Source organism: Podarcis tiliguerta, assembly GCF_965153285.1.
Source record: "Podarcis tiliguerta genome assembly, chromosome: 1".
Classification (NCBI taxonomy): Eukaryota; Metazoa; Chordata; class Lepidosauria; order Squamata; family Lacertidae; genus Podarcis; species Podarcis tiliguerta.
In genome coordinates, this window is record NC_139534.1 from 66465792 (window position 1) to 66491019 (window position 25228).

The window sequence follows — 25228 nt, forward strand, 5'->3', positions numbered from 1 at the left end:
ACTAACACCATGGCAACTTGAAATCAGAAATCTTTTTCAATATTCTTTTGAGAAGAAGAAGAGAGGCAACAAGAAGATTGTTTTATTGTTATCCATATTTTATGAAGAATTTCTACGTTTTAAAAACACAAAGCTTTTAAGCTACTATGAAATATTTCCTTCTCTAGCTTTTATGCCATGCATAGTTGCAAAGGAAAAAGGTACAGTGTTGGGTCTGACTGTTGTCCCGCCATTTCTGCAAAGACAAACTATATGTTGGGCAATTCCAGAAACTGGCTAAAATTATTTTAATTGTCTAACCTATTGTAAGTAAGTAAGACTGGCTGCTGAACTGGTATTTTATGAACTGGAACACTACTTCCATTTGTTCTAGAAACAAAAGGATGGGAATCAATAGCAAAGAAGTAGCATTGTTTTCAGATAAAGTTACCCTGAGATAGAGGAAATAAGCTCAAATGTGTCTATGATGGATTTTAGAAACAGTAAATACCTTCATGCATTGTGTAGACAGGGAAATTGGGGCGGGGGGGACTGTAAGGAAAACCTTTATATTTGCAGAAATGAAGGCTCAGCCTTTGTGTTTTTCTCCTTCTCTGGAGGCTTGTTTGCAATCAGAAACTTGCTAAACAGGTGAAAGAGGGTCACTTGAACATCTGCTAACTCCTCCCACATTCCATCTACCAGTTGTAGGCAAGGATGGATGGCTTCCTTCCCTCTGCACATTTTACCGTCTAGCTTGATAAAGAGTTCTGGGAACTCAAAAGCTTACATTCCATTTTGTAACATTTTGGTTGGCCTAATAAAGAAGATACTGCTTCAGTAAGGATTTTGGAATTTCTAACAGAAACGGCTGCCTCCTAGTGCTCAGAAGCAGGAAAGCATACAGACTGATTATAGCTCCTGAAAGGGTTCTAAATGTAACTAAGTGTATGTTAAGTGATTCTGTCACTACCATTAATGAAATGCAGATTCAAAATTCTTTTTAAAAAGCATTGCTGAAACAGTAGCAATGTTTATGTTTACAGATTTTTTAAATTTTTAACAGAAGCAGGTCATCTAAGCAAAAGAGATGGCAATGGTGCAGTCTGGGAAAGAAGCCAGTCTGGCTCATATACAATGGTATATCCAAAGAAGCATTAATAAATCTCCCAACAATACCCAAATTATGCAAACATTTTAGGTCTGGGGCTCCAGACAGGATCTGGATATTATGACACTATCTGAAGAGACTCTGTATACAAAAATGAACTGGAGACAGATAAAAAGACTGTTCTTCTAGAAATAACGCTTATAAAAATAATAGCTGAAGGGGAGTCTCAAGAAAATTGATTAAATAAAATTAGAAAGTTAGAAAGCATACATACTTCCTTTTCTCTAACATTCACAGACACAACATATCACCCTCCCTCCATTACACACATACCACAAACACACCTCTCCTTCTCTTACACAAATCACACATGCATACCTCTCTCAATCAATCAATCAATCAACCAACCAACCGCACACACTATTTTAGGAACTTCACCCCCAATTAGATAAGCTCCTCCCTGGGGCACCCACCACAAGGTCCACCTTGCTGGTTAACAATAGTATCCTAAGTGTACGGGATGCTGTTCCTTCCTTCCCCCACTTTTTTTTAAAGTAAGCCTCAGAACAGGGAAGAAGAGGTGGCTTGGCAGAGATGCCTGTACTGCATTCGGGAGAGGTCTACCAGAACAAATGCCCTGGATTTGACAATGTTTACGCATAACGCATTTGACAAAGTCATGCATAGATTCAATACCTTGTATACCTATTAACTGAAACGTATATATTTTCTAGACATTTGTTGTTGTTGTTGAGTCGTTTAGTCGTGTCCGACTCTTTGTGACCCTATGGACCAGAGCACGCCAGGCACTCCTGTCTTCCACTGCCTCCCACAGCTTGGTCAAACTTCGAGAACACTGTCCAACCATCCTCTGTTGTCCCCTTCTCCTTGTGCCCTCAATCTTTCCCAACATCAGGGTCTTTTCTCCAGGGAGTCTTCTCTTCTCATGAGGTGGCCAAAGTATTGGAGCCTCAGCTTCAGGATCTGTTCTTCCAGTGAGCATTCAGGGCTGATTTCCTTAAGAATGGATAGGTTTGATCATCTTGCAGTCCATGGGACTCTCAAAAGTCTCCTCCAGCTGTTCATCTAAACACTTTGCTTTATGGGACATCACAAGAACCCTGCTGAATCAGACCACAGGTCTATCAAGTTCAGCATCTTGTTTCTAACAGGGCCAGAAAGCCTACAAGCAAGACACAAAACAGTAGCCCTTCCCTCTACACCCAGCAATTGATATTTAGAGGCAGTATTTTTCTGAACCTGGAGGTTCCATTTAGCTACTGCAGCTAATGGCTACCGATAAATTATCTATGGATGATAGGGCTCTGAATGTTAAAACCACAACACTTGGGAGCCTGCATCACTTACTCCATGTGTCAAAGCCTGCATAACTTACTCCAAGTGGCATTGACTAGTAGTCCGCCAATACAGAAAAAAATCGAACATGTTAATTTCCCCTGGAATTGAAAATTTCAAGCAGTCTCCACAGCTGTGTGCTGAAGGCATTTCTCCCATTGCTTGCCCTCTCAATAACAATCTTAAAACCACAGTAATTTTCTGTCACTATCTCACCAAGAGTGAAAACTATTTTCATATTTAAAGTGGACAATTCTATGATTCTCTGACCCATACATTGAAGGAAAAGGTACTGAATGTAAAATTACAAATACCCACAGATGAAAACATAACTGTCAGCGGACAGATTGATTCACACACATTATAAAGCACAAATAAATTCTTCCTTTCCCAACCTCCTGAGAAGTTGCTTTGCAATAATGTAAAAAAAATCTGGGTGGAAAAAGATTTAATTTCAACCAGACCCTTCTGTAAATTTCATAACTGGTTCCAATAAAAGACCATGTTTTAACAACAGTGAGCCGATGATGGTCAAATGCTGGTTGGCTCACAATTAGAATCCTTAGGATACAGTCCCATGACTCCATGATGAAGAAATCTATTGAGACAGAAGCTTTGTCTGAAATGCTCATGTTACAAAGAATTTTAATGGATAAGTTTTTTTAAAAGGACTACATTCTTTCCTAATGTCATACAATAGCCAAATGTGAAGCTTGTAATACTTTTGTCTCTTTCCAGATTAATTAGATTTCTGAATTTCTTTACATAACCCTAACAGCTCTACTAAAAAAATCAGAGTCTAAGCATTTACCGGACTCATTTGCTTGATCAGGTGACATTAATCAGCTCTAGACAAATCACAGGACCATGTAAAGAATGAAGTTTCGCATTTCAAAAGGCTATCTGGAACAAGAGGTGAACTGAAACCAGATTTGTAGTAGCTAGCCATTTACTGAATGATGTGGCTTCATAATGATTAAAACGTATCGGAATTAGCTCACTAAGCCTACTGAAAACACAACTGAAAGCAAGGAAAGACAATGTTTGAAAGACAGCAAGTTTTTTCAGATGTCAAGTTATAATGTATGATATTTCTTTCCTGGTTTCACTCATAACAGTTTTGGTATTTGTCTAAGATTCTTTTTTTAAAAAAAATGTGACAAGCATGTTTAAAAATTCCATACAACTGCAGAAGTGTTTCTGTAGTAAAGGAAGTGGCCTTTTCAGTATCATTATAAAGACAGAACATGGTTTCATCACAAAAAAGCAGCAGCACCATGTAAAGATCAAAGAGCAGTAATGCGGGAGAAGGCTTTCTCTGCAGTGGCCCCAAGTTGTGGAAGGTTCTCCCTTTCGAGGAGCATCTGGCACATCTTTCAATGCTTTTCCACAGCGGATCAAGACACATTTTTTGGTCAATGTCTTTGAAGGGGGAGGATGAGATCTGGAAGTCTCTGATTGCCCACTCAAAGTGTATCTCAAATTCCTTTGTAAGTTTATAGTACAGTAAGCCCGCAACTGTGCACATTTAACTTGTGTGCATTCAGCTTTACACACATGGCAATCAATCAATCAATCGGGGATGGAAAGGGGGCCGGGTTTTAGGGAAAATGACTTTGGCAATCCTACCAATTGAACCCTATGGGTTTTGACTATACAAGCTTTTGTATATTATAGGTATTTACAGTGTGCATGCACTTAGTTATTTGGTGTATTTACTGTGCGCTCTTGAGATTTAATAATGCTTAATTTAAATCAATAAATAAAGTTGAACTAGCAAAAAATGTTTGTTTCCAAAATTCTATTTCATTTAACAATGAGAGACTGAGAGAGAAACATACTCAAATACTATCCCTCCCCCCCCAAAAAAGTAGAAAGTGTCACTACTCAGCATGACAAGTTGCAGGAGCAGATCTAGTCAGTCTCCACAGATAATCACCCAAGCTTTCTGGTACACCTCCAGCTGACACCAGCAGCTTCTTAGAAACTTTCAATGCAAAATTTCTATTTGTACAAATGAAAGAAGAGTCCGTTTTATTTAAAAAATACAAAAACATGAATACTTTAAAAGCTTTTTCCTAAGTAGTTAAACTGTGTTTAAATGTTTCACAGCAACTTTTCTAATATTAATAATACAAAGAACTAGGTCTCCCTTTTCTAAGTCTTTTTTAAAAAATCAAAAAACAAAAACCAGCCTTTTTTTTTAGCTCCTCATTTACCATTTATTGAAAAACCAGCAATACTTGTTATAGTGATGGGTCTGAACAACTTCCACATATATACACTTTTCCTCCAACAAAGACTGGTTCTGTAGAGTGAAGTAACTACTACATCAGCCCAGTAGCCATTAGCCAAGCCAGCTTCAGTAGAACACACCAGAGAGAACCAGCTGTTGAAACTCTCCTATCCCAACACTGATTCAGCAAGGTAAGAAACCTAAGTAGCTTGGGAAACATACATCAAAGTAGCACAAGTGCACCACAGATAGTGGAGGCTTATGGCTACTTCTTCACACAGCACACAGTTAAAGTAGGAAACTTGCTTCCACAGGAGGTACTGATGTCACCAACTGGGATGGCTTTAAAAGAGGACTGGAGGAAAAGGGTATCAATGGCAACTAGCCATGATAGCTATGCTCTGTCTCCACAGTCAGCACAATAATGCTTCTAAATACCAGATGCTGGAAACCAAAGAGCAGTGTGCTCTTTTGCACAGGTCCAGCTTGCGTTTCCTTACATGTTTCTGGTTGGACACTGTGAGAACAGGATGCTAGACTAGATAGGCTACTGGCCTGATCTAGCAGACTCATCTTATGGCAAAATTCTATTTTATAGCAGGGACTTTCCATCAGTTCCATTATTAATGTAAGCAGAGTGCTTCCTAAATAGGCCATCTTTAGTTTCTTCCATCATTCTGAACATAGGATGTGCTAGTAGAAAAAGAAGTCCTGTTTCTATACTTACTACTTCTGTATCTATGCAAAACCAATTAGTTTTTCAGTTGTAACATTTGCTCACATGCTACAGTACAGCTGGGTGGTTCAGACAAATTCAAACTTATGCTACATACAACCTTATAAGTTCAAATAAGTAGATATTTATGTCAAGACTGCAATCCTAGACACATTTACTAGGCAATAAGCACCTCGCAACACAGTTGGACATTAATTTTGCATAAAGATATATGTAATTGCACCATCAGACTATGAATTTGCATTTTAAAAATGCAAATATGGACTTTCCCATTTTCATACCACAGCAATGTATAATTTATTTCAACATGAAAAATGTATCAAACTATATGCAAATTAGAACTAGTAACAATATGTATTTTCAATATAGTATTTTAAACTGCTTTTTAATTTTTTTATGGTTTCAACAAAAAGTCTTAATAATTTATCTAAAAACGGATCAGAAAAAACCTTTTTGTTAATAAAATAATAACTTAGTTTTCATTATCAATGGATATAAAATTCTATTATGTTTTTAATATTTATTTTATTACCATTTCCCACAAAAGCTATATCTTCAGAACTGCAACAGTACCACCAGCCTTTTCTTTGTTACAGTCAAGTTCAGCTTACTACACTATCAAAAATAAAAGCACTGTAAGCTAATTGCTGGGAGGAATGACGCAAACAGTTTCCTAGACAACAGGCCATACTGGAGTGCCAGCCCTAGCATTTCCTCATCTGTTTGCACTCACACCAGCAGTCTGACAGTAAAGTCACTACATCCTGTTTTACTCAAAAGACACTGAAATGCAGAATTTAACCCCTGACTATCATTTTAAAAGTTTCATAGATTCTTTCATACCAGTATTTTGATGTTCCTATTTATTTTTTCATTACATCAAATTAAAACCTTTCTTCAAAACATAACTAAACAAAACTATGCATATATTTGAAAAGACATCTCTAACCACAAGAACAAGTGTGAAAATATGGAAAAGAAATATCTACTGGGAGTCAAAGAAAATTAAATAATTTTAAAGTTAACACAAACCAATAACTACAAATTTGCTCTAAATTATAAATAAAACTTCCTCTAAAGGAAATAATTGCTATTGCTAGAAGAGGGGTCTTTCCCTCACATTGTAATGGCTCATACCCCTAACCTCCTCTTTTCAGTCTTTACCTAGTACCTCTTGCATGCACATCTAAGTTTAATAAATAACAAAATGAGTCACATTTTAGTGAAAATAAGCATAAAAATCAAATATATATGTGATACCCAGCTGATGCCATTTGAAGTTATTAATAAACAGTTTGCCTGCAAGAAATGACTCCAGGTAACCAGAAAGTCAAGCATTCACAAAAGAGTGTTCTTAGTGTTTTGCAAATCAAAACTGACTAACATAGGTACTGGAGAGCAAGCAAGTTTTTTAAAATATCAAGCCCATACATACATACATACCTCACTATCTACAAGAGGTAAGACTTGTTAAACATCTATGAGTGCTAACTGAGTTGTAAGGCAGCAGGGGCTTGAAAAATACACAATATGACACTGAAGAGTAGCAATTTCAGTTGTAGCACTATCCAGTTTCACAGGATTGTAAAATTTACTGATCAGAGTAAGCATAAACCTGCTACCTGCTTTTCACATATGTGCATGTCCTGGTACACTTGGAGAATATATTCTCTCTTCCATGTGGCAGCCCTTGAGAAATTTGCAAATGGCTATCATATCTCCTCTCAGTCTCCTTTTTTCCAGGCTAAACATACCCAGCTCCTTCAACTGCTCTTCATAATACTTGGTTTCCAGACCCTTGATCATCTTGGTTGCCCTCTTCCGCACACGTTCCAGTTTTTCAACATCCTTCCCAAACTGTGGTGCCCAGAATTGGACACAGCATTTCAGGTGTGGTCTTTCCAAGGCAGAACAGAGTGGTACTATTACTTCCCTTGATCTGAACACTTTGCGAGAAGCAAAGCTACAGGGAACCAGGCAGAGGGCCTTCTCGGTAGTGGCGCCTGCCCTGTGGAACGCCCTCCCATCAGATGTCAAAGCGATAAACAACTACCTGACATTCAGAAGACATCTTAAGGGAAGTTTTTAATGTGTGATTTTAGTGTATTTTTGGTTTCTGTGGAAGCCGCCCAGAGTGGCTGGGTACAAATAATAAGTTGCAGCCTAGAATAGCCTAGAATTGGCCTTTTTTGCATTAGCCACTCTTAAACTGAGAATGTTCCACTTCTGCCCAACCAAATAATTTTTTTTAGCATTAGCCTTTTTTGCCCCAGGCCACCCTACTCCTGCTCCGTGCTTTCCCTGAGTGCTTCTGCTTGTCTGAAAGGTGTCCTTGACTGTAATAATGTCTTTTGCTTGCCTGGATAAAGGATTAAGTAACTGTATGGGTGGGACAGTGTAGAAACCTATAACGGTTGCAATGCTACAATACAGTCCACGGTATGGAGGAAAGAGTTACATTCATTTATTCACCTATTTTTGCCTCTTGTCCCCTACATATCGCTTGCATGTGGGCTGTGGAAGGCTCCCCATGACGGAATGTGGACCTTGGGTTGAAAAAGAATAGCTTTTTATATAGGATAGCTCTACAAACCAAAATGACATAGGCAATTTTCAGACCACCATTCTTTCAGACAGCAGTAGTGCATATGGGCCTTTATAGCAATGGCTGCTACAGTAAGGATGCAATCCAAGATTCAATATTGAAGTAGGGATATCCCAGGATGCACCGTACCCACTTTTTCTCTAGCTCAAATGAGCCCTAATGGGAAAACCCAAACTATTAGCTATTCTATAGAATGGGCAAAGAATTCAAACAGAAGAGTCCTGTTGGTTCAGACCAAATCCCTATCTAGTCCACCATGCTGTTCTCACAGGGGCCAACCAAATGCTTATGGGAGGCTTGTAAGACAAGCTCCATCAGGCTCTTCCCTCAACTGTCATCTACAGTAGCCATTCCATCAGGCTACAGAAGAGAGAGATAAGACTGCAAGGCCTCTCCATCTGCTCTACTAAAAGACCAACAACATTTGGCTCCTGTCCTTGAATATTTCCATTCCAGCTGCTCATCAAAAGAATTCTGTAACTCAGAATTAGTGTTTCAATTTGCTTTTTTCTTCCTCCCTGACAAACTCTTTTCCTTTTGTGTTATGTCTTTTAGATTATAAATCTGAGGACAGAGACTGCCATATCACTGACATTTTTCAGCCACTCTAGTAACATTTTTTTTTAAAAAGAGTGGGATAAAAATGCCATAAATAAATAAATAATTTTCAATCTTTGGGTTAGTGCCATATGGGGCTACTTCTAAAGAGCATTAGCATGCTGCTGAGTCATTGGAGAAGGCAGCATTCTGTTTTCACCTTGCTGACTGTAAAAGACATAAACATTAATTGAGAACATTTCTGCAGGGGCAGAGGAAGGGGTGTGTGGTGGGTGCAGTCCACCCCGGGTGTCACTGCTGAGGGGGATGACAAAATGCCAGGCGGCACTCACCACAGGGCCTGCATCGCGCCAGAGCCACGCATCTCTCCTGGGAGAGAAGCGGTGGCTTGGGCACACACAGGCTCCACACTGCCCAAACAGTCCACCCACTGCCTCCCCCCCAGCTGTAGGGCGGCTGAGTTGGAGGAGGCAGGCAAACTCTGGAGGCCCCGCGGTGTGCCCTGCCCCTATGGGCAGCTTGCCCTGCCCCTGGGTACGCCGCCCCAGGCGCCTGAGCGGCTTCCTCCACTACTGTATTTTTGTACTACAATTCTGGCTTGTGGGAAACTAATTTGTTTCAGCATGGAGAGAGAAAAGTTTAGTATGGGATTAAAAGTATGGGATTATTTCAAAGGAAAACTGTGAAAATTGGATAGCACATGCTGCTTTACGTAAGCCATAATCCACACACTATTTAAAATGTAAAATACTGTTGCAGTGTTCCATCTAGGACTCCTTTTAGAAAGGTTCAATTAATTTCACGATGATCCAGTTAGCTTGTACAATGCCATAATTCCTTTTTATTGACAACAGAGTAACACCACTCATCTTCTGGAATTTGAGGGGTGGGGGGCAGAGAAAACATAAGCCCCAGCTACAGAGCAGGAGGGCAGAGGGAAGCAGAAGAGCAGCCACATTGTCCCACATCCTGCTGATTGCACCAGCCATGGCAGAAGATGGAGGTATTTTCTTTTATTCCCACCCCTACTGTCTCATTCCACTTGTATCAGCTACAGGGGAACGGCAAGGCTTTGAACCCACCAGCACCAAAGCCACATGCCCTGTGCTGTAATATCCTGTCAGGGCCTTTTTGGAAGAGAACAGTGGCAATGGGAAGGTTCTGAGGGTTCTGCAGAGCCATCCCCACTGGTGGAGTTCTGACGGAGAGTTACCTCTACCTTATCCTCGTTCCCTCCAATGGCAAGATAAAGGGTTAGGATTGCAAGCAATAAATACAGGCTACGAACAAGAACTGTGTCTTCTATTTAGACAGCAAAAGGCTGGCATTTCAAGTTCAAGATACTTAAACAAATTGTTGTACATCGTGGTAACTAGCATCGGTCCAGGACCTGGGAGACCAGGGTTCAAATCTGCACTCTGCCATGAAGCTCACTGGGTGGCCATGAGCACATATATATATATTTATATATGTTTATAAATACATACATGTATATATTTATACAGTAGTACCTCAGTTTATGAACTTAATCCGTTCCTGAAGTCCGTTCTTAGATCGAATCCATTCTTAAACTGAGGCGCGCTTTCCCTAATGAAGCCTCCCGCCACCAGTGCCCTTCCACCATTCCGATTCCGTTCTTAGACTAAGGTAAAGTTTGCAAACTGGGACACTACTTCTGGTTTTGCGGAGTTCGTAAACTGAATCATCCGTAAACAGGACTGTTCTTAAACCGAGGCACCACTGTATATGTTTATAAATACATACTTACATATGCAGGCTCCAGTCAAACAAGAGTTTGTGAAGCTACCACCAACCAGATGTATATTGTCCCTGTCTGATGCCTATCCATTGACTAAAGGAAGCTAATCAGTCTTCAGAGAGGAGTTACTGTATTTTTCGCTCCATGAGGCACACCGGACCATAAGGCGCACCTAGTTTTTAGGGGGGGGGGGAATCAAGGGGGAAACACCCCCCCCCCGACCCCAGAACAGGTCCAGGAGCGGCAGCAAGGTTGCGAAGCCTTTGGAGCGCAGCGCGAGTTATCCCTGGCGGCTATCCCTGAAGCCTGGAGAGCAAGAGGGGTCGTGAGATGTGCATACAGTTCAGATGTGCTGTATGTGCTGTTGATAACTTTCTACCCACCAGTGAAAGCAACGCATAGCCTCCGGAGCGTGGAGGGAGCACTCCCTCTGCACTTTGGAGGCTTCGCATTGATATCGCTGAAGCCAAGGAGCCTGCATTCGCTCCATAGGACGCACACACATTTCCCCTTCATTTTTGGTTGGGGAGAAGTGCGTCCTATAGAGCGAAAAATTTCGCTCCTATAGAGCGAAATATAAACTCTTCTGTGGCCCTTGAGGCCTTTTTGGGCATCCCTTGGCAACATTTGATGCCTCCTCCAGCCCTTGCCTGCCTCCCCAAAGTTAGGCACTGGGCTTTGAGGAGGTGTGAGGGCTCTGACAGGGTCCTAGAGTCCTCCCAACTCCTTCCTAAAGCCTAATTAGTGCTTTCCCAGCTTTGGAAAGTAGGTGGGAGGGCTCTAGGACCCTGTCAGAGCCTGTCATGACAAAGACCAGTGTAGCTTGGGGATGGCAGGAGGGCTTGGGGGAATTCCAATTTTGGCCTCGCTCCCCCTGCCCCCGCCCCCCGCACAGTGCACAGGCAGTGTGCAGGCCCATGCTGAAATACACTTGCAGCCTACTTGGTATGAAAAGTTGGACCGCCCTGCTCTAGAATCTTTAACTGAAATGCACTTCATTGCTAAATGGAAGTTTCCCCAAGCTTAGGTGCGTGAACTGCCTTTCATATCTTTTCTAGCCCTGATTAGCTTTCACATGCCCTGCCTCTGCAATATTGATCAGCTATATTTCTAAAGGGGTGTGGACACCTTGGTAAATGATGGATGATTTTCCTATTAAAGGGTGGGACACAAATCTCCTGGGAAATTAAATTCACTCTCTTCTAGAATAATCTCACTTCCTAATGCTTACCCGAACTACATCTGTAGCTGAAACTGTTCCCAGCCAGGGATAGCCAGCCCAGGCAGCATGAGTCTGACAGTGTATGAAAGTTATGAAAAAGGCTTGAACAAAGACTCAAAAAAACCACTAGAACTAAGAAAGTATTTTGTATCTTGTCCCTTCTGTATTCTAGATACCAGCAAGGGGGGGCAGGTGTTAACATTTTTTTGAAACTGGTTATTTCCTTTTATACTTGAAAGATCATATTATTCTGATTTCCTTACAATAAATGTTTATTTAACAGAAATATTGTGGCATTGATTTAACTCAATGTCTAACCAGACTGTGGATAAGCTGTAGATATTCAGAGCCTGCCCTTTATAAAGAATCCACTGTGTCTGCTTAAAAAGGATCCCATCTCCATTGTACAGAAGTTGACAAGGCAGATAATCCGTTCCTTGCCTATAAATTCAGAAGAAAAGGTGCTGCCCGGATGCAAAAATATCTCCAAATTCACGCCTCTCCCTTTCCCCACTTTTCTGTATTGACAAGTGTTAGGTGCCCCTTAGCAGCCATGGGGAGTTTGACAGCATTAACCCTCAGTGGCTCCTGATTGGTAAAATTCCCATTACCTGCTAGTCTTTTCCCCTCCTGGTTACACTGGAAGAAGGGAAACAATTTATTGTTATGTCATCTTCTCATGGAAATCAGGAGAGGTTCTTGCTACGAGCAAGTACCATGTTGATATTGTGTATTTTATCACTTATTAAATTTGTATAGCACCCTTCATCTGAAAATCACATGGAGGTGATCACAGGCGAGCCTCCCTGGGGAGAGCATTCCACAAACAGGGAGGCACTGCAAGAAGACGCACGAAGAAGGGCCTCAGGTGATGACTGCAGGGTCCAGGTCAGTTCAGGAGGTCCTTCAGGTATTGTGGTCCTGAGCCATTTAAGGCTTTATAGGTCAAAACTAGCGCTTTGAATTGGGCTCCAAAACTAATTGGCAACCAGTGCAGTTGAGCCAGGATTGGTGCAATATGCTCAAACAGTCTTGCCCCAGGGAACAACCTGGCGCTGAATTCTGCACCAGCTGAAATACATTGCAGTAATCTAATCCAGAGGTTACCAGAGCATAGATGACAGAAGTTAGGCTATCCCTGTCAAGACATCAGCACAGTGAGGCCCCACCAAGCTGAAGCTGATGGAAGGCACTCCTTGCCAAGGAGGCCACTTGCACCTCAAGAGAAAGCGAAGAATCCAGAAGTGCCTCCAAGCTATGTACCTGCTCCTTCAGAGGAAGTGTAACCCCATCAAGAGCAGGCCACCTCCCATCCCTCTGCTCTAGGGAACCACCCACTAATAGTGTCTCAATCTTATCTGGATTGAGCTGCAGTTTGTTGGCTCTCACTCAATCCATTACTGAGGCAAAACAATGGCCAGCACATCCACTGCCACACCTCCAGATATAAAAGATTAGAGCTGGGTATCATCAGCATATTGCTCACAACATACTCCAAAACTCGGAATAACCCCACTCAGAGGTTTCATGTAGAAATTAAACAGCACAGGAAATAAAAATGAGCCCTGATGAGCCCCACACTGAAGGCTCCACATGGCTGAAGAGCACTCCCCAAGCATCACTGTCTGGAAACAATAACACTGGTCAACAACAAATTTGTTGTCTGCGTTTTTTCAGTTGATTTAGGAAGAATCTGATGCGCTGAATCCAAAAATCACATTGGTTTTGCTCAATCATGTCAAGTTTTTGAGCTATGGAGACATGTCATTTTTTATGTTTTTGTTCACATGTACGCTTGTTTTTAGAAGAAGTTGGTGGGGGTAAAATGCCATGTCGAATAATTGTTTTGATTGGAAATGATTATTTTAATGACAAGAAGTATTCAGGTCTGATAGTTCTGGGTGATTATGTCGAAAAGGGATTAGTTTGAAGTCATAAAACCTCGAAATCTTCCATAAATTGGTGCGGCAAAGCATAAAGTTGGGGGATCAAAACTAAGTTAATCCTGATCTTCAATCAGCACGTCGTCCTGTAGCTCATTGTGATGAAATTCCAGTGCCTATCTTTGGAGAACTTCCTGACATTAGTGACGAAGATGCCTCCAGTGTTGAAGGACATGAAGAAGAAGAAGTGGTTCTTGAAGATGATGCTCCACATCCATTTTCCCAAGAGGAGTTGAATGATCTAGTTCACGACCTCAGCTTGTCAAAGGACTCTGCCGAACTGTTGGCAACCAGATTGAAGGAAAAAAACCTCCTCTCTTTCAGAAGCACCTGGATCTGGTCAGTGACCACCCACTCAAGAACTTTCCCCAAGAAGGGGAGACTGGAATAATAACAGCAAATTACAAATGCTACATGTTCTTTTGATGTGAGAGAAGAAGCACAATTCATGAATGAGATGTGCTTCCTGTTTTGCCACGATTAGTGTGACATTAAAAAAGGAACTTGCACTGGGGAGATAAACAAGTAATTTCCTCATCTGAAACTTGCACACCTCTTCCATACAGGTTCCTTTCCAAACATTACACCATTTCTGTATCAGGGAAATGTACACGGTTGCTCTTACCACAGTACATCATGTATCTACAGTGGTACCTTGGTTCCAGAACAGCTTAGTTGTTGAACAAATCAGCTCCTGAATGCCGCAAACCCGGAAGTACTGTATTTTTCCATGTATAAGACGATGCTTTTTGCTAAAAAAAAATTAGGCAAAAATTGGGTGTCATCTTATACATGGCTAGTGAATGAAGAGGGGGGACGTGCGATTAATGGCAGCAGCAAGCAGGATATTGGCAGCAGCGATTGGGTCGGTGATTGGTGGCTGTGGCTGTGGTAACTAGGCAGGTGATTGGCAGCTGTGACGAGGCGGGAAGGTGATTGGCGGCTGCAACAAGTGGGTGAGTGTGCTGTTGGTGGTGGCAAGCGGGCAGACAATTGGCGGCTGCGGACAGATGTGCAATTGGTAGTGACTGTGGCAAGCGATCAGCAGTGGCAGGCAGGCGGGGAGCGACCGGCAGAAGTGACCTCCCCCACCCTCCCAAAAGGCTAAACAACCTAATTTCTTAATTTTGGATTTTTAAAAAATAAGGGTCGTCTTATACATGGAAAAATACGGTAAGTGTTCCGGTTTGCAAATGTTTTTCGGAAGCCGAACATGCGACATGGCTTCCGCTTGAGTGCAGGAAGCTCCTGCAGCCAATCGGAATCTGCGCCTTGGTTTTCGAACGGTTTTGGGAGTCAAATGAGAACCAAGGTTCCACTGTAGTCTAATACGGCAAACAAATACTTTTTAGTGCAAGCTTCCAGTGTTCAATAAACTTACAAATAATTTAATGGGCACATTCCTGCCCAAATTCGTGTATATAATATGTGTTTGTTTCCATCTTGTTTGATCTGTGCTTTGGAACTGGCACCACAGAATTACACCATAATAATGTACCAATTGTGCAATTTTAAAGTAAGTTTCTAGATCTAAAATTGTACTGAGGGACAGACTTTCTTGCATTTCCACCACACTCCCTCAATGAAAGAATTTGATTTGGTTTGTGTTTTCTGAAAGTGAAAATTCAAGTGCTATACGTATGAAACAAATTCTTTAAATGCTCAAATAAATTAACTCTTAGACAGCAGCTCCTTGCCCATTTATTTGACAGTAAGCCCCAATGAACTTAATGTGATTTATTCTGTGCAGATACGTACAGGATTAAACACACAGTGTCCTGCTTTAAAAAGTAGAATAATAATTTATTATTTATACCCCGCCCATCTGGCTGGGTTTCCCCAGCCGCTCTAGGTGGCTTCCAAACAAATATTAAAAACACAATACAGCATTAAACATTAAAAACTTCCCTAAACAGGGCTGCCTTCAGATTTCTTTTAAAAGTAAGATGGTTGTTTATTTCCTTTGACATCTGATGAGAGGGCGTTCCACAGGGCAGGCACCACTACTGAGAAGGCCCTATGCCTGGTTCCCTGTAACCTCACTTCTTGCAGTGAGGGAACAAACAGAAGGCTCTCAGGGCTGGACCTCAGTGTCCAGGCTGAATGATGGGAGTGGTATACAGGACCGGCCGTTTAGGGCTTTAAAGGTCAGCACCAACACTTTAAATTATGCTCAGAAACGTACTCGGAGCCAATGCAGGTCTCTCTCAGGACCGGTGTTATATGGTCTCGGTTAGAAAGCTAGGAAGAGATATTTGCACCATTAAGATCGATCATATGTATATAATATAATATACTGTATTATTAAATGGATTTTTTAAACTTGCTTGAATCTCCCTGCAGAAAGAAGGGAGTGTACTTTAAAAAACTACATAAAATTAGTTTGGTACAAACTTCTGGCATAATAAGGCCATGATCTGAATACTAAGGTAATGGGCTACATTAAGAGTTACTAACTGATATACAACACCTATTAACTCCTTATGAATTGGCTTTTTAATGTTTAAAGAAAAAAGCTAAAGAAAAAGGTGTGGAAATTAAAATATTCATGTTCCTCTATTTGCAATGTTTTACACTTAAAAAGCCCTATATACAAAGGGCATTTACTGTTATTTATACTGTATACATTACATTATTTACTATATTTATTAGTAGGCTACTTTAAACATCTGACTACAAAACTATTTCTGAAGGCCTACTAATAATCCTATGCTCTATAACAAAGATGATACTTTCAGTTAATTTCTACTTTATTTAAAATAAAAATGCAATGTAAATTTCCTTTATCATAGTAAATATGAACAAAAAGTTTTAGAAAACTAAGCAATAAATCTTAGACTGTGTTCAAGAACAGCTTGCTGGAGACACACAGAACTTAAGATTTTAATCAAAAAATACAATCACATTACAATAAAATAAACTAAGCAGCCATACAGTACATTTCTAAGTTCCAGCATATCCATATGCTTTTTCACTTCGCACAAAACCTCAGTATAGAAAAGCTTGGTGTCTGAGAACTAGACTGCCCAACCATATATTGTATATGTTTACTCAGAAACCAGTCCTACTGATTTCAATAGGGCTTACTCCCACTACTGTATTTGTGCATAGAATTGCAGCCTTAGGATACACATTAATAATAAGTTTCTTGATGCAACATAAGGTGGAGCCAGTTCAATAGAAACTCCTCAAATGCTTTCTTAATTTGTTACTGGCCAATTTTTGTGTGATAGTCAATTTTTCCAGTTAGGAGGAAATCCCATACTAGCTGTCAACTCTAAAGTTTTTCCAGTATCTGACTATTTCTATTTGGGGTATTCACTTTGCTGACGCAAGATAATGTATTATGCACAAGGTAAATTACAGAAGAATAGAAAAAAATGTGCCCACTAAAAATCCCTTCAAGCACAATTCCTGCTGACAAAGATGGCTTGATTCAATCACACATACACACTACATATGCCAGTTGTTTCCTATGACAGTACAGCCAGTAAATGCTTTGTCTCACTTCAGAGCTGAATTTCAGCTTTTCATACAACAAATGCTACTAGCTTAACATACTGAAACCCTATTCTCTAATGTTGATACAGGATTCGCAGTATTCTTTCCTCAGCCTTGTTTCTTGGCACCACATGAAACCGTTATTAGTCCTCTATGTTTTCAAAGCATTACAGGTTGCCTCTCAAATTCTGTTAAAATGCTCCTTTGTTTTTTTAGCAAGTGAAGCTTGCCCAGTTTGCTGGATTTCAATGGATCAAATGATAAGCAATGCTGCACAAAAAACTGTGAACAAACATCCTCTTCATTGGCAAAAGAATTCTGTTTGCATGATCACTTTCCTCCATCCTTCTCCATGGCACTACCTGGCTAATTCCAAAAGCTCCATGGTTGCGTGGAAATTCAGTCTGGAAATTCATACTAACTTTGCAACTGAAAAGTCTTTTTTGCTGTAGAAGTTACTGACCCAAAATACATCACTTCACCATTTTTGCTGTCCTGTTACAAAGTCCTAATAAGGTTTCATTTTTATGTTCCTATGTAACTGAGCATGGAGCATGCAAGTTTTCAAAAGGGGTAGAATATCAGGAAGCAGAACAAATAGTCATGTAGCACCTCAAAAGCCAATAATATCAGGGCATACAAGACTCTTGTTTTTTCTTCAGCAGCTCCCTCTCTGGAAGTTTATACCAGGAGACTGGAGTTCTAAGTACAGACCAAATCGAAATGTTCAGCTTCACCCTGGATTTAAGATAAACCTAAAGCATCAAAATTAGTGGCCTGGGCGCCTAGCAAGCAAACTGCGATCTTCTTTCTCCAGCGTCCCTGGCTGAGGCCAAAGTTTTCTGTAAGAGAAAAGTTACCCTTCACCTCCCTGCCGGAGGAAGGCTTACCTGTTCTCTGGAAATGCAAGGCAACGAGGGTCTCCTGAACATTTTGCAGCTCCCATAGTAACTGGTGGACGTCTCCCCCAAAGACACGCAGCTGGATCTCCTCCGGGGTCGGATCACGGGCACTTTTTCCTCTGCTGCGCCGCTCGGCGACTTGGGGTAAGGAGACTGGCGGTGGTCGTGCGGCGGCGGCTGGGGCTGGTGGTGCGGCTGGGGCTCCCGCCCGGGCGAGCAACAGCAGCAGGAGGCGAAGGCGCAGCGCCGTCCGCCCAGCAGCGCCAACAGGCATCCCGCCACTCCGACGGCGCCGGACAGCAGGGGCCTAAGGGCCGGGGCCAGAGAGCCCAGGCTGGAGAGCGACAGCAGCCACACGAGGGCGGAGAAAGCCAGGAGCAGGAGTCTCCTGCGGTGCCCGAGGCTGCGCTGCGCGAGGGTCAGCCCGGCCACTGTGCTCAGCGTGGCCAGCAGCCGGCCCGCCAGCACCTGCAGTTGGGCCGTCGGGGGGTCGGGGGCCGCCTCCTCTCGGCAGGGGAAGAGCAGCGCCGCCAAGTCCCCCGCTTGGCAGCACAGCGGCAGCGCCAGGAGCCAGCGGGGGCTGCCGGGCTCGTCCCGGGCCAGGTAGCAGGTGAGGAAGAAGAAAGCGCAGGCGAGGGTGAAGAGCGGGCTCAGGCACTGGCCCAGTCCCGCCAGCGGCAACAGCAGCGCCCCCGGAGCCGCCGCCGCCGCCGCCGCCTTCCTCTCGCCCTCTCCCCAGGCGAGCCAGCACGAGAGCAGCAGCGCCGCCGAAGCGGCAGCCAGGGCGCCCAGCGCCACGGAGAGGGAGCCCCGCCGGCAAGCGGCCCGGAGCAGCGAGACAGAGCCGAGCGGCGGGCTCTGCGGCAGCGGGGTGGCGTGGCCCTTCACGTAGCCGTTCCTCAGGCTGGGCTCCGCGCCGGCCGGGGCAGGAGGAGGCGGGCTGGCAAGTTTGTTGTTATGCCTGTGAGGAGCGAGGGGGGAGCAGGAGGGGGAGGCTTCTTTCTCTTCTTCCCTCATGGTGGTCGCGCGGGAAAAGCGGGGAGGCCGTCAGCTTCTCTTTCCTCCGGGCTTTGCCTCGCTCATCTTCGTCGAAAGAAAGGCACGCGGAGCGAGGCGGCGGCGGCGAGCGGAGCCCAAACGGCGGCGACGGCGGCTGAGAGTCCGGACTCGGAGCATGGTGGGTAAAAGGGGGGAGGAGGGAGAGAGAAAGGGAAAGGTAAAAGTATCTCTTTCTCCCTCGCTCGCTCCGCTCTCTCAGAGAGAACTCGCGGTCGCCTCCCAGAGCTCAACGGCTGCAACGGTCCGTTCGCGCGCGCTTCCAAGCTCAGAGAAATAACGACTTTCAGGAGAGTCCGGTGTGGCGAACGAAGTTTTGCGCCGCCGCCGCGTGAAGTCACGTGGCAGTAGGCGCCGAAAGCACCGACGAAGTAGAAAATCCGCCACGCGCCCCTCCGCCCCCCCCAGGACAATTGGATCCTAACGGTCGGAGGTGGAGGGCGGCGGGAGGCCGAACAGCGCACGAACTCGGACCAGATTGGCAGTAAAGCTGCAGTTCTCGCCCTGCTTACTGGGGAGTAAGCCCCGCTGATTTCCGTAGGACTTGCTTCTGAGTAGCAAGGCCAGCATGAGGCAAAGTGAGGCGACCGCCTCGAGCGGCAGGTTCCACGGGAGCAGCAGACCCGAGAGGGAATGGCAGGGGCTGCCCTCTGAGCCTCCTGGTCTATCTGCACCCACCTGGCATGGTTCAGAGTGGGGCCCTTCTCCCACCCTGCCCCATGACGGCCTTTGATTCAGTTCAACTGACTGGTGGGGTTGATTTGATTTTCCACTTTGGTTCCTGATGAAGATCTTCACTCAAACCCCTTCTTTCCTGGTCGGGTGGGAGGTGGGCACCATTCTGTGGTTCATCTCAGATGCCAAAAAGATTTGGGCTGGCCCTGCTGAGTAGAAATGGATAGGCATGTGCAGTTCATCCCACTGAGTTCAGTGGGGCATAGATCCAGGGTAAATGAGTACAGAATTGCACTTTAAATGTCAGGGATGCAACACTTTTCGTCTCAAACCTTCACATTGGATGCTTCTCTGTTTCACCTTTCTTTTTTAACATGCAACTTTTATTAGCTTAATATTTTTGTCTCTTAAAGTGTTGGCAGTGGAACAAACAGAAGTTCTTACTATGAAAAACAATTGATTAAAATGGATTTTAGATTAGGCCCCCATTAAAACAGCATTTTAGACATAGCCGGTAAAAGGTCATTTTCACCATTTCATTCCATCTTCAGGTCTAATCTAAAGCCCAATAAATTATCAGGATTCAAGAATGGGTAGGGCTATGCAACAAGTCTAGGGGTCATTCGCCATAAAAATAATTTCCATCTAATTGTAATGATGCATGCACCTTACACGTTCCATATGTTATCCTCCCATTTTATGGATTCTGCGCTTTCCCTTGTAGGAAATTAGTGCTATGCATTTCACAGTGCTGTGCAATCACCCTGCACAAGAGCCACCAGCTGGGCCTTATTCATTCAGCTTAAGACTTAGGCAAGTTGGTATGTGAGGAGCTTTTTTTTTTTTTTTAAAGGTTTGGGGGTCCCTGGCCATTCATGACTTTAAGCAGAAATGTAAGCTCCTTGAATTGGGCCTAGAAAAATAATTGTTAACCAGTGTAATCATTTTGGAACAGGAATTGTGTGTTCAGAGTGCTCCTCAATAGCACTGTGGCTGCCATATTTTGCATTAGTCTGTTTTTCAGGATCAGCACCAAGAACAAGCCCTCAAATGCTGTTACAAATGGGATCAGCTTTCTGATGAGGACAGTGAAAGATATATGAATGATGGTGACACTCACCCTCTCTCCAATCCACGCTGATGCTGGATTGAGTACCCTTGGGTGCAAAGCTGGGTCAAAGGTAAATCACCCAGCCTCAGTAAGGTCTCTGCAAGACATACCAGGCTGGTCCTTTACGGATGTTTTCTTCAGGACTAACCCAGCATTTATCAATAACACTGTCAGAGAACGAGTAACTAACTAATGAGCTGGGGATCAGCTGACACTGGATAATGGCTTTATAATAGCTAGCAGAGGCAGATTTAGGGCAGTGTGACTGGTTACTCCACATAGGCCAAGGGGGTGCCTTCCCTTCTTCCCAAAGCTCTGGACTTTAGGAAGGAGGTGTGAGGGCTCCTAGAGTCTTCTTGCCTCCTTCCCAAAGCCTAGTTAGCACTTGACCAACTTTGGAAAGAAGGTGTCAGGGCTTGACCTGCCAGAGCCTCACGACTCCTTCCCAAAGACCTGCAGGTCCCTTATATGCCTTGGCAGGGGGCAGGTGTTACATTTTGGCCTTGCACAGGGCGCCATATTACTAAGGTAAACTCCAGTAGCTAGAAGATTACTAAGGTCAACCGCTTTTTACAAGATCTGAATGGTTTCTCCCCAAACCATATCTGCCCGTACTCACAGAGATGATAGCTCCTTGTTCCACCCAGCTACTTCCCTAGGCACATAAACCAACATGTTCCAAAGATGGGGACTCAAAAGACCATTATCTTAAAGCTCTTAATTATGTTCCCAATTTGAACAAGATGTTATTTTCACTCCTGCAGGTAAATTTATCCTACCAGGGAGCTCAGCTACACTACCTTCTCACAAAGACAAAAATGAGACAATGTTAGAAACAAAAACACCCTCAATATCCACCTAGCAACAAATTCTGCAATTCCACCCCTATGGGTATAAAATACAAACTACAAACATTTTAGTAGCACAGCTCATCTTCTCTCATGCTGTAGCTGTAAAATACAGCCTATGTACCATTTAAAAGCAGTGTTAAAAGTTGGAATACATAGATTTTTTTAGGTTTTTATGAAGTTCAACGACAGTATTCCTAAAGAACAGAAACAGTGCATCAAAAGTGCCTATATTTCTGTGTCTGCAAAATAACTCTCCCCCCAAACTGCCCATGCTTAAAACTTGATTCTGTTGATACACACCCCATTTGTAAAGCAACCCAGAATTCCTGCAATTTTAGCATCCAAGGTCTGCCAAAGCATAGACATAACTCTTCTATTTGGTGTCCATAGTATACTGCAATAAATCTTCTCCTAAACTCACCTCTGTGTGTCAGTTTGAGACTGGACACAGTGCCATTATCCCACTTACGAAAACAATCATGATCATTTGGTGTCAGTCACCCAAGTCACACATCTAGCTGGCACTCATGATATTCAGCTGAAAATGTCTCCAGAATCAACAGCCATACAAGGTTTCAGGAAGGGCGCTGTGCCAATCCCTTTATGTAAACTGCCTGGTACACCTAGTACCCAGGCAGCCATGGTGAAACACATAGAATATAACTGTTTGAAAGCATAACATTTTCGAACCCCTCCTACAAATGCCCATTCCAGAGAGGACACTCTGGCCCCCTTTCCATTTGTAAAGGCAGCTCAGAATATCTTGCTCCTGGACTATCTTTGAGTGGCCACTATTGGGAAAGGTTAGTTTTGATTTATATAACCATTCAGTGCTTAATCTCAGCTAGGGTGGGCGGCCTCAAGCAGCATTCAGGGAAAAAAAAAACACCCCACTTTCCATTGGGATTGACTTTTGGCAGTCCTGGGAAATAGCTGACATGGTGTGGGGGGTTATTTCATACTTATCTGCTTTCCATTTTATAACTCCACTTCTTCCACCAGCTCTATATTCACTTTGGGTGAGAAATTTAGATGGTGGTGCCTCCAAGCCATTAGCTTTTATACAGAAGGCATCAGAAGCCAGCAGACAAGTGGTTCTCACCTTACTCTGAATTCTCTGCAAACCCCGCCCCCCCCTTATCTCTAGCCCTTGCCTGAAGATAGCATGAATGCCAAGGGGGATTACTCTTACAAGGTGACCTTTTATTTACACACAGACACACACACACACACACAACCACCTTTTAAAAGGAACTCTCTCAAAACTTTAACCTAGTCAAAACTGTTAAAAACAAGTCAATAGTTAAAAACAGTAGGAACTAATATATTGAACCAGTACAATCTTCATTAAAATACATGGCAGGAAAAGCATGTTCTTAAGGTTGAAGAAAGAACAATGAGAAGACTATGAACAATGCCCAAGTAACAAGATTCCACAACTGATGCACCACTGCTAAAAAGATCGTGGATATATTGTATTGCCTATTTTTTCATCTTTTTAATAGCTTAATGTATATATTTCTATATGTTTTAGCCCATCCTGAACATTGGGGGCGGAATAGGCTTGAAATGTAAGTAAAAATTTAATAATGTTTGCATTATATTTATTATTATTTCTCCACGTTTATATACTGCTTGATTGTAAAATGTTTCACAAAAAGAGTAAGACAATAAAACTGACAGAATATGCATGTGCATTCAACTGTCTAATGGTATTTGATCACCCAGGAGATTGCAGCTGCAGAGATAAGAAAAGAAGAGTCATTCCGTTCTCTGGAGAGGTCACTTCCTGGTCCTTATGGAAAAGCCGTTTTCAACAGAGCCCATCAATGGAAGCGCGCAGTTGTATTGAGGCAGCATCAGGTGTTAACATTTTGTTTCCCTAACAATTTTGCGCCCAGGGCAACTGCCCCTGTGAGCCCACCCTGCCACGCTACACCACTGCTTCCAACTCTACAATTATTTGATTCTATGAAACCGTATAATACCTTCGGTGACTTACCGAAGGCTCAGTACTGTAAAGCTATTTCTGTTGCAGGTCTGGGACTACAAATGCAGAGGAATTGTCAATCACTAGTAGTCCCCACTAGTGGGGTCTGGTTGCCTTGAGGGGTCTCAAGTTCTACAGGACTGTTGTAGACATTTTACCATTGCCGATATGGAACCAATGTTCCATGGACATAGAAAAAAATCAAATACACTGTTTTCAGAAATGTCTTTACACCAGTGAAATCTCTAATAATGTAGGCATCCTGCATTATGTACTGTCTGAAGTCAGGAATCTGTCAAAACAATTGCAGAGGAAGGATGTTTCATTGCCAGAAGCTGTCTCGCTGTTGTCAAGGCAGGATCATATTTCTGCTTCCAAAGCAGATGGTCTTGGAGCAGAGGTGACTAAGATGGTGCTGCCAAAGAAAATGTTTGCTGTACATAATGTTGAATTGAATTAACACAAAGCGGTTGCAGCCAATGCATTATTCGGCAGGTTGGCAAACTGTAAATAAATGTGAACAATGTCAACAGGACTCCCAAAACTAAAATTCACTCTGAAAAATATTATGAAATACAATAACTTGGCTGGGTATATTGTACCAAAGTCATTTCCTGTATTGTAAATCAGAAGTTAAATAGTACCACAGACTTCATACATCTACAGCTATCATCTTATGCATATAGCTGTTTCTTATCAATGGCAGATACATTTTAACCATCATCCAAACAATCTCCCAAGTGTCTTCTCCATTGTTTTAAAACGTCATTCTTTAGTGGATGGTGATATACAAAAATTCAGAACTGTAGCCAGATAAGCTAGGATGATTAAATTTTCTATACTTACATTTTATCCACAATTATATATAGACTATCTAAAGCCCTACCTTTAAAAAAAAATGCAAGGGTAGCAAATTTTGGACTAAATTTTGGACAAATTTATTCTTCAATAAATTTGTATTGAAAGTCATACTCAAAATTCTTAATAACAGAGAGGTCAAATACAGAGTAAATCTTCCAGATTTATTCCAGGGAAAAAACTATTATTGACTGCATCCTTCACCAAACTAAACCATACTCTCAGTGTTTACCCCAGATAATTGTGTCACAGTGGTGTCAAACATTAAGAATGTGGAGTACGGTAGTTAAGCTCTGCAAAGGCCTCAGCTGAAGCCATTGTACTGCAGTAGCACTGTCATTTGGGTTTTGCTTCTGAATTGTATGAAGAGAGGGATTGGCTGCATTATTCCACTCAATATTCAGAGAGATGAACGAGAAACCAAAAATAGGAGAAAACCAATATCCTCTTTATTCAGCGTTCATTATGATAATTGCTCATGAAGTTACTGGAGCAGTATGATCACATTTCAATACCATCTGCACCTGCAAAAGTTTTGTGACAATCATAATGTTTCATTTTGTTTCATTCATTTTTTGTCCTGCTCTTATGTGCTATAGTGCAAGGGTGCTCCTCCAGACACCAATAACACAGTAACATTGGGAAAGCATCAATGAACATCAAATAAAGCAGAAAGGTGTATGGACAATCCAATCCAATTTCACCACTAATGCACTATTATTGTGTCAAAGACAATTTCACAATACAATCGCAAAGAAGAACACCTTGGTGGGACCCTG

The 25228-nt window shown here is 42.6% G+C and overlaps 2 protein-coding genes and 1 long non-coding RNA gene across 3 annotated transcripts in view; 1 reads left to right on the plus strand and 2 right to left on the minus strand.

Moving 5' to 3' along the window:
* The window catches only part of PDE3B (phosphodiesterase 3B), a 51072-nt gene extending 29508 nt beyond the window's left edge, over positions 1–21564 (minus strand). Inside the window, exon 1 of the mRNA XM_083401465.1 lies at positions 17897–21564. Coding sequence (XP_083257591.1) covers positions 17897–18925 — 1029 coding nt within the window. The 5' untranslated portion in view covers positions 18926–21564. The remainder of the gene's footprint in view (positions 1–17896) is intronic.
* RIC3 (RIC3 acetylcholine receptor chaperone) overlaps positions 1–25228 on the minus strand; it is a 513554-nt gene that overhangs the window by 114504 nt on the left and 373822 nt on the right. The window lies entirely within an intron of this gene.
* LOC310665492 lies at positions 20745–22998 on the plus strand. The gene is made up of 2 exons (XR_014505500.1): positions 20745–20820; positions 21515–22998. It is a non-coding gene; the product is annotated as an uncharacterized lncRNA (long non-coding RNA).